Source organism: Dromaius novaehollandiae, chromosome 1, assembly GCF_036370855.1.
Source record: "Dromaius novaehollandiae isolate bDroNov1 chromosome 1, bDroNov1.hap1, whole genome shotgun sequence".
Lineage (NCBI taxonomy): Eukaryota > Metazoa > Chordata > Aves > Casuariiformes > Dromaiidae > Dromaius > Dromaius novaehollandiae.
The window spans coordinates 856,294-865,728 of record NC_088098.1 but is presented as its reverse complement, the minus strand read 5'-3'; the positions used below and the strand labels follow the sequence as shown (position 1 = coordinate 865,728).

Here is a 9,435-nt window from a genome sequence, read left to right as displayed (position 1 = left end):
TAAACTTCTCAGATACAGACAGTACATTACTCTTCACAGCAAACTTAAGCTGGCTGTGACTCTGTTGGTACTTCCAGTAGTGGAAAAAACAGGGAACTATTTTAAGCGCTATACTCATAAAAGTCAACATCTTATTACTGCATCTGGCAGAAAGAGGCAGCAAAAACGTTATTTTTTCCATCTCTTTAAAAAAATCATTAATAATTTCCAATGCGATGCAAGCTGCAACTTACCCGTTGACACAGATTGGCATAACGTACAGGCAAAATTACTCGCAGAACGAAGCTGAAGAACCAGAATCTGGAATTCCAGCCTCCTGTTCCTGTTGTCTACATTCCTGTCACAGCTGCCAAGACTCTGCTGGTGCATGGCTTATCTCAATTTCCTTCTCTGTAAAATCGATAACTATTTACACAACATGGCTGTGTCTCAGAGGAAACCTGCTTCAGAAGTATAAACCATGTTATTTTGATGAACTGTGTGTAACTAAGGAAATAGCTCATCAGAAAGTCTAACTTGTTTTCAGTGGGCTTTGGAAATGATTTATATTCATCCCATGTTAAATGAGGGCACTAAGTCTTGGTGCAAGAATAGTCTCCTAACAACTGCTGTAAGGACTTAAAGTACTCCATCAGACTCCTGTTTGTGGAGAAAGAAGCATCTTCAAGAACACTGTTGAAGCCTTCCACGTTTTCATCTATCTTCACAAAAATTATGCTAGTTTACATGGCATATTTCCTTCTACAGAAGGGTAACGTATGACAGACACACTCAGACAGACCTACAAGGAGCTTGAATTTTAAATAAGCAACTCAAAAGGCAAGTACTTCCACAGATTGCAGCATGCAAATTACATCTCCTCTTACTTGGCTGAATTCAGTGCAGTTTAAGGTTCAGGCCTGAGAGTGCTTACCATTTTGTCATTACAATAAAAAGCAGCTCCTCCAGGAGAAATTTGGGTTTTGGTTGCATAGTTGCAAGTTTAGGGCAATAGGGTATAACCCCAGTTCTGCCAATCTTGTGCATTAGTTTGGGCAAGTCACTTTCTGTACCTGTCTCCCTCCTATTCAGACATCGAGTTTTTTGAGGCAACAAGTCTCACCTTCCACATATTAGCACAGCACAGATTAGCACAGATTATTAGCACAGATTTTGACAATAATAATGCTAAAAAAAAACCCCACATTTCCTATGAGCTCCAGCTCAGATTTCTTCAGTCTGGTAGCAAGTGGGCAAGTGATAAAACTGGCAGCTGAAATTCAATATAGGCAAGTGCAAAACAGCACACACAAGGGAAAAATTTTTTTAAAAAATCATAACCTATGCACATAAGGCTCTGAAATAGCTGTTACTACTCAAGAATGAGACCTTGGGGTTACAACAGCTACAAAAATGTCAAGTCAGTACTTCCCTACTTTAAAAAAAAAGCAATCAGAGTGTTATCAATTAGGAAAAGAACAAGACAGCAAATGGTTATGCCACTGTACAAATCCATGTTCTTTAGACTTCAGGCTTGATAACGCACTAAAGACACCTCTTTCAGCTCCAGGCTGGCATGTCCTACACGTCTCTCTCAGCTCGTTGTTAGCTTCAGGGCACTGCCAAATCTCCCTTAAGCAGGCATCTAATCTAGACTCCTGGAATAAACAGTTCATATTTAGCCTAAGAGGAGAGTCACCTATTCAGCACGTCAGAACATCAGAGCATTTACAAGGGTACTTAAAAACATGGAATTAAAGCTTAGCATTAGGAAATCAAGCCTGAAAAATACTGAACACTTCATCTGAAGCAGTATAACCAATACTGTACCTAAGTGAAGATATGTAAGGCAAGCACATTTCTTAATCTTGACAGGCCACCATCCCCTTCATTTTCTGTAATCATGAGCTTTTAAGGCATCGCCCAAAAAGAGAAACAAAAAATTATTGCTTCAGACCACAGTTATGAAGTTGTCTGTTTACAACATACCTTACAAAGAGGTGGGTGCGTAACTTAAACTTGTCTGTCTTTGCATAGTTGAAGTAGAACTCTGTAGCTATAATTAAGAATTCAAAGTGCTGCTGAGTCTTCTGAGAGGGTGATGATCAACCAGGGAAGGAAATAAGGCATGTTTAAGCAGTAACAGCTGGAGGTGTTAAGCAAAAGGTAATTTGAGAAATTACAAGAAATAGACAAAAGTTTAACTGTACTAACAGTTTCCAGTGAAAGCAGGAAATACAGTAGTGAATTTGGAGCCAGATTTTTAGAGGCATGCAAGGTACAACCTTACCTAAGAAAGTCCGTGCCAACAGGTCAACACAGGTAAAGTGAAAGAAGGGGCATCTGCAAAAATAACCAACCAACAAAAGCCTTGCTACTAACTACATTATTTGTTACAGGTAAGCCCTGGCTAAGGACCTTACAACCGGTACCTCTGATCCTTTTTCAGGTTTCTTCATCTGTATATGTCTAGAACATTTACTGTGGCAGCACCTAGAGGACAACTGCTTATAAACCAGGCTCCAGCATAATGTGTTTGCACAGCACCTACCAAAACCACCTCTTTGCAGGAGATGAAGCTAAGGCAATTTATGCCTGCTAAGACTTTACAAGGAAGTAAACCATTTTAGTGACTTCATAGTACAAACAAATATTTTGTTTATAGAATCAGCCCTTCTCCTACACAAAATACTAAATCAACACGCCATGTCTCTTGACATTTCCATGGTAAATTTTGCCTGCAAATCATCAAGCATAGTGATATTTAGAACTAAATACTAAAAAAGTTGCCAGTAAAGCAATTCTCAGCAACCAGAAGACCCCCTGGATAAAGATTTCAAGAGAAATTTAAAATGGAATGGACATAGACAAAAGCCTAAAGAAATTAAAAAGGCAAGAGCATACAAGAAAACAGAACAGAGCAGGTTATTCCTACGTCAGGGGGCAAGATAAGCATTTTGCTTTGTAAATGCACAGGCCTAAACTGACCCAATTCCTGCAGTCGATGAATGACAAACTCAAGCCTTCAGTTCACCAAATCAGAAGCTGCTATTACAGAGAGAAAGGCAGGAGAACAGCTAGTTAGAAGATACAAAAAACAGTCTGTTTCCCTCAGGAAACGCTTACAGCTAGTAACTTGGAACAGCAGTATTTGTTGAAATAAGAGTCATAAAATAAATCATCTTGCCTAAAGCCAAGTTGTATTTCATGCTGAATTCAGATCGTACTAAATCAGTTCTCAGTGCATTTCCGCAGCATTTCATTTAAATTATTTGACTTCTACAAGCAAACGCATGCTGATTCATGTTGGATGAATTTCTTTGTTTTACTATATAATATCAAAGGCCTTTAAGCGTTGCTCAAGGTCACACAGAAAGTTAACAACATTTTGGATTCTGTTATTGCCCCAAGCCCTGTGGTTTTAGTATTAGTCAGGCTGGGTCTAATGGTAGAGTCCAACTATTGCCATCATCAGCACACAGCACAGAAGTGACCGACTTGAAGGGAACGTCTTGTACAACAGAAGAGGACAGTAAGGAAACAGACACACAGTAGGTAAAATACAAGTTTTTTTAAAAATTGTTTTCTGTTTTACAAGCGAATGTTTGTACAGAGGCTGTTGGAACACAAGCAGACAAAATAAGCAAAAAACAAGACCAAGAATTTGTCATATAGATCTGCAGCCAAAACTTAAAAAAGGGCAATAACTGGAGATACTCACAGCATTGATCAACTACAGGTCTATACCCCCTCCCCCCAATACATGTGTACAACAGGAAAAAGACATCCAGCATCAACTTCCAACCGGCTAAAATGCCCTCAAAGCTCTCTTCCATTTTAATATTTGTACAATTTCAGTGGCAATTCTAGGTATGATGTCATCATTGCATAGCCACCTCTTGCCAACTCTTTGTCACATACTGTTTCCAAAGAAAAAGCAAACATAAAACCAGGAACAGTGCTATGTATTATTTTACATCAGACAGAAAAAAAAAGTTGTAGCATTTAGTAGTTTAGTTTGTCAACTCTTCAGATTTTCATATGAGAATTTTATTTCATTGCCTGCTATTTTGAAAACTCCAACTGGCATGCCTTCTTAAAAAACGCCCCCCAATGTTATTTGGCCGCAAATACAGAAATATACAGAGAGAGCACATGCCAGGTTTGAATCAATTAAAAAAGTTAGGTAACTAAGTGCGACGTTAAAAGTGAGAATCACATAGCTGGCCAGATACAAGAATGAGTGTCCTTCAGTCCTACCTACAGCACTTCAATACTGACCTGTAATCAGTTAACCCTCGGTATCTCTAGCAAAGACTGTCCGACAGCAGAGCAATTCCACTGACAGTCCACTCATTCCGATTTAAATGGCTAGGCATTTTAAACTCCTTCCTCCTTCCATTTCCCTGGGTTAAACTTAGGTATTTTCTTTGGATTTGGGAAGAAACACAAATTCATTCCTTGTTACTTTACTCTCCATTCTGGTATGGAAAGTATTGTCCTGGAGTCAGGAGAGAACAAACTAGCTGCCAATCATCCAACAACCCCAAATCACTCTGGAGTGCAGAGGCTGAGGACTTACGAGCAAGGCTGGAATTCTGGGAGATATCATCAGGGAAGAGAAGCATGATAGCACACAGTCCTTTTCCAAAGCTTCCCACTTATTGTGGATGCAGCACAGTGGACTCCATGATGAAGCACCAGAACAAGGAAAGCAGGAATACAGACAAAGCATCTCCTCAGCAGTGGGTTTCAAAAGAACGACGTCCTTTGAAAGCTCAAAAAAATCAGGATTCCCAGAGCAATAAGCAGAATAGTGCAATTCAAAAACACACAGACGTGAATTTTACTTTCAAAGGCTTTATATTACAAAAAGTGTAAGTCACAACGAATGTGAAAAATCCATTCAATGAGGCTTGTTTCCAGTTTGCTAGGAAAGCTACTTTTCTCTTCTTTATTCCCAGCCTACTGCTGAAAACATGATTGCCAAAACAGTGACACCTCGAGCTAGATTTTTAAAATCAAACTTGTTCTGCCAGATCCAGTACTCTGAACTTGTCCAGGTTGTAGAAACAAGCCTTCACCACTCGGCCACCAAAGTACCTTCCATTTAGATCCACCACAGCTGGAATTAAAATGAAAGACAGGTCAGCAAGCAGCAATTCAGTAAAATAAAAAACTCATTAGCTAACGGTCTAAGGAGTGAGGCTGTTTAATCTCTAAACAAGTTAATTCTGAAAATAACATGAAACAATGTAGTATCCTACCTTTGATTGCAGATTCAACCCGTTCAAACTCTAAAAATATTCTTACAGCTTCATCATCAGGTGCACCAGGGATCTGAAGAAAAGCAGAACTGATTACAGTGGTACCATGGTACCAAGATACTGCTTTAAACTGTTGTTCTTCACAGAAGTAGTGAACGCAATAGAAAATTCAGGCATAGTTGTCCACTTGCCAAACGGAGATTGAAAATTGCCAAAATGGGTCCCATTTCTCTAAGGGAATCTTTCAGGTAAGTCGGAGTGAGAAGCTTCTATAGGCCAACTCCACAAACAATTCCGTGTAAAAGACTTAACTCGAGCAGGAAGAACCAAAGAAGGTTCCAAAAGCACAATACCCACAGATTTTGCCCAGTTTCTGACTTTAGAAGTTTGTACTTTTATAGATATGGAAAATACAGAATCACGAGGCTGCAAGGGACTCTGAGAAATCTTAATCTACGCCCCTTCTTTAAGGGGGTAACACTCAGTCGCAAGAGACAAATGCCCAATTTGCTTTCAGAGCAGTCACCAAGAGACAGATTATCTCTTACCTCAAAGATAACACATTTCCCAACCTTGCCGTATTTTTCGCATTCTTCCTTAGTTTCAACTTCTAGATCTTCGTCTACCTCCCCAGCACCTACCATATTCTGAAAGTTAAGAGAAGAAACCCAACTCACTGGATGTGGCCTAAGTAGATGATTATGTAGACAACTCATGAAGGCATGCAATTGCAACTGTGAATATTTTAACTTCTCTGTCCAATTCTGGGCTCCCCAGTACAAGAGAGACATAGAACTACTGGAGCGAGTCCAGCAGAGGGCTACTAAGATGATTAGAGGACTCAAGCATCTCCCCTATGAGGAAAGGCTGAGAGAGCTGGGCCTGTTTAGCCTGGTGAAGAGAAGACTGAGAGGGGATCTTATCAATGTATACAAGTATCTTAAGGGAGGGTGTCAAGAGGATGGGGCCAGACTCTCTTTCAGTGGTGCCCAGCAACAGGACAAGAGGCAACAGGCACAAACTGAAACACAGGAAGCTCCATCTGAATATGAGGAAAAACTTCTTTACTGGGAAGGTGACAGAGCACTGGACAGAGGTTGTGGAGTCTCCTTCTCTGGAGATATTCAAAACCCACCTGGACACAATCCTGTGCAGTGTGCTCTAGGTGACCCTGCTTGAGCGAGAGGGTTGGACTAGATGGTCTCCAAAGGTCCCTTCCAACCTCAACCATTCTGTGACTCTGTGATTCTGTTTTACTAAGTCAAGAGCCATTTCATCAAACATCACAGTGCTAGACAATTCCTTAGAACTAAAACACTGTAACATGGTCACTGTATAATTTAAATCAGTGTTGCTTTAATCATAACTTATTTCAGGGGGGCACCTATTTTCTCCATAACATGTAAAGCACTGTGCTTTCAAGGCATTTTGAAAAGGGACAGAAATTGTATTATTGCATTGTATTAATACAATTGTATTAAATTAGGCCAGAACTGTCTATATAGAGGCACTGTAATAGGTTTAAGCATTTCAAGCAGACATGTATGTTGAAAGTATCTAGATGCGTCCCCTTATTTTCAACTCACCCTTAACAGGACCACTTTCGTAGGGCACTTCAGTATCTCAGTTAATGGGTTAGAATCCGCTTTCTTTGCTGCATCTGCTTGAAAGAGAGAAAAGTGAATCATGGAAAAATTTAAGATTAAAGCTCATTTAAAGCTCACAGTGGGGGCCTTTATCAGAATCTAATTGTTATCGTACAGTAGAATAAAAGCCACTAAATGTAGTTTCATATTGGTAAGGAATAGTCTTTCAGCACTCCTAGCTACTTGGAAGGACAATAAGCAGACAAACCACTGCTATGGCATGTGAATTAAGCCAAAACATAGACAATTGACTATTTCTTTGAGGGAAATCACTCAAATTCAGAATGTTACTACATCCACCAAGAACAAAAATCAGATCTTCTTACTCCTAACACGTGTGCTCAGGCAGAGGTGTTGTTCTAGTAAGCCTAGATGTTGTCTCTAGACTAGACAACCCCCAGGGCAATTAGGTCAATATCTAATGCACATTAGGGAGAAAGCCAGCATGAGTTGTGCAGGTTCACACCTTGAAGAGAAGGTACAGACAGAACACTGAAGGAAGGCAACCTAAAGGGTAAGAGGAGGATGAACTAAAATAATTAAGAGAACCACTTTTTAAAAAAGATGGAACAAGAAGGAACATGTCATTTTTCTAACTCTAAGTAATATTCTGTATGTATGAGGACAGAGGGCCAAAAAAAATAAAAATAAAATAAAATAAAGGCAGGAGCTCCCACTAACACATATTTCTCCTGACCATTTTGCACAGAAGCTTCCCTTTTCCGCTGGGGCAGGACAAAATTACCTTTTTCTGTAGCATCACCAACAATGATCTTGCCACCTCTCTTGCTTGTTTTCTCTACTGACAGCGCTGTGCTCAGCCCCTGTTCATGCTTCCCCAGCCCCTGTCCCTCTCTGAAACCATACTTCTGCATGATTTTATGAGCTACCGTCCCTCTGCAAAAGAGAAAAAGGACTAGTTAGTAAAGTTTTTTTTTGTTTTTTTTTAAACACAAAACATCATCAAAATATTGTTAAAACACTCCTTTTCCTGACTAATCAGATATTCTACCTCCTAAAAATCTCATTACACAGTGAAAACATAAGAGCTTCTACATGAGTTTATAACCTAACAGTTTCACAGAGCCTTGTGAAGATGGAAAATATTATCCCTGAATTACAGATGGAAAACTTGACAGAAAATTTGACTAACTTTATTAAGTTGTTCACACCTTTGCAAATACCACTTGACTCCCATTAGCAGTGCAAGTCAGCATCACACATTCTGCAGAAAGTTGCAGAACAGATTAGACCAAGGTCCAACTAGTCCAGTTTATCTTTATCAATGGCTGGTATCAAAAAGCTTGAGAGAGAAGTATCAGAATATCAAAACAGGCAGATGTATTTCTATTTCCCACATTAGAACACATTCCACTGTCCACTAGTTCAACACTGGCTTAAGCTCCAGAATACATGGCTTTGCTACCCCTTCCTATAACAAATTTGGATATTCTTAATATCCATTTAAATGTCTCATCTTTCTGAATTTTCAAGAACTTTGAGGCAAAAAATTCCCCAATCCATTTACTGAGCAAATGCAAAAAGGAACCCTGCTGACTGATTTTGAAATACCCATTGAAGGAAATGCTAGAATCAGAGCATAACTACATGTGCTGACATTTCTTTGGATACAATGGCTAGATAGGTGAAGGCACAAAAACATGCCACGGTACACTAGTTTACACCACAACCAATATATTATACTCAGTCACCTCTGTTTCACTAATAGGCATTACACAGAGAACATGGGATCAGTGACTACATGACTATTTTTCTAGGTATACAATATAAAAGATATAAACGCACATTAAAAAAGGCCAAAAGGTCTGGCTACATAATGTTCAAAGGCCAAAACACTAAGTCACAGAATAAGTAGTTGCCAATGTGTGGTAAAAATAAGGCAGGTTAGGTAGTATTTTTAACACTTTTTTCAATGAAGTAGAGGTCCTAGGGTATTGTTAACTAGAGGTGATAACACAAACTGGTCCAACAGTACTGATGTTGGCTGTCCTTTTTCTGGACAATGTAAAAAAAAAAATGTTTATATTAAAAACTTGCATAAAAGCAAGAATGAAAAATGCAGTGTAATAACATTATAAACTATACTTTCATGGCCGTGTTCCTCCTGGATATAGCTTTGATTACACTGAGGCTGCACTTGCACAACGCTTGATAGGACTGAAGTCTAAGATGGTCATACCTTAAACACTGCACCTTTCAAATGATGTCTCTAAGCTGTTCGTAATTATAAATTCGACTTCACTGTCATCACAGTAGTAAGCAAGCATTCTACACAATGCTAATCCAAGGCAGAAAAGTAAACGGACAGATTTGCAGCCACAGCTGCTGCCACTTTCACACAAATATGGTTTGCATTTTTGAAGAAACAAACAAATCGGGGCTGAAATGATTTGCCCACTGATACACAGCAAATTTAGGGCAAAGCTGGAAAGGAAACCTGGAGGCACTAACACACCATCTGTGTTTTCCTGTAGATTACATTAGCTTGGCTTGTACAAGCCATAAACACTTTATACTGGAAT

General features: G+C 39.3%; 1 protein-coding gene across 1 annotated transcript; it reads right to left on the bottom strand.

The window, feature by feature from the left end:
- Positions 1 to 3,535: 3,535 nt before the first annotated feature.
- Positions 3,536 to 7,807, bottom strand: RBM17 (RNA binding motif protein 17). Its single transcript, XM_064499644.1, has 5 exons — positions 7,638 to 7,807; positions 6,833 to 6,906; positions 5,795 to 5,893; positions 5,247 to 5,319; positions 3,536 to 5,104 (listed from the first exon to the last, which is right to left on the bottom strand). Exons 1-5 carry the CDS (start codon positions 7,765 to 7,767, stop codon positions 5,001 to 5,003), a joined length of 480 nt encoding a protein of 159 aa, XP_064355714.1. The 5' UTR covers positions 7,768 to 7,807; the 3' UTR covers positions 3,536 to 5,000.
- Positions 7,808 to 9,435: the final 1,628 nt, after the last annotated feature.

What these genes read in the sequence shown, in the direction of transcription:
- RBM17 (XM_064499644.1), bottom strand. Translation starts at nt 7,767, where the DNA reads ATGCAGAAGTATGGTTTCAGAGAGGGACAGGGGCTGGGGAAGCATGAA. An exon ending in GGAAATGTGTTATCTTTGAG is followed by an intron (nt 5,320 to 5,794) that starts GTAAGAGATAAT and finishes GCTTTTCTTCAG; the next exon opens with ATCCCTGGTGCACCTGATGA. An exon ending in GGTTGAATCTGCAATCAAAG is followed by an intron (nt 5,105 to 5,246) that starts GTAGGATACTAC and finishes TTTTAATTCCAG; the next exon opens with CTGTGGTGGATCTAAATGGA.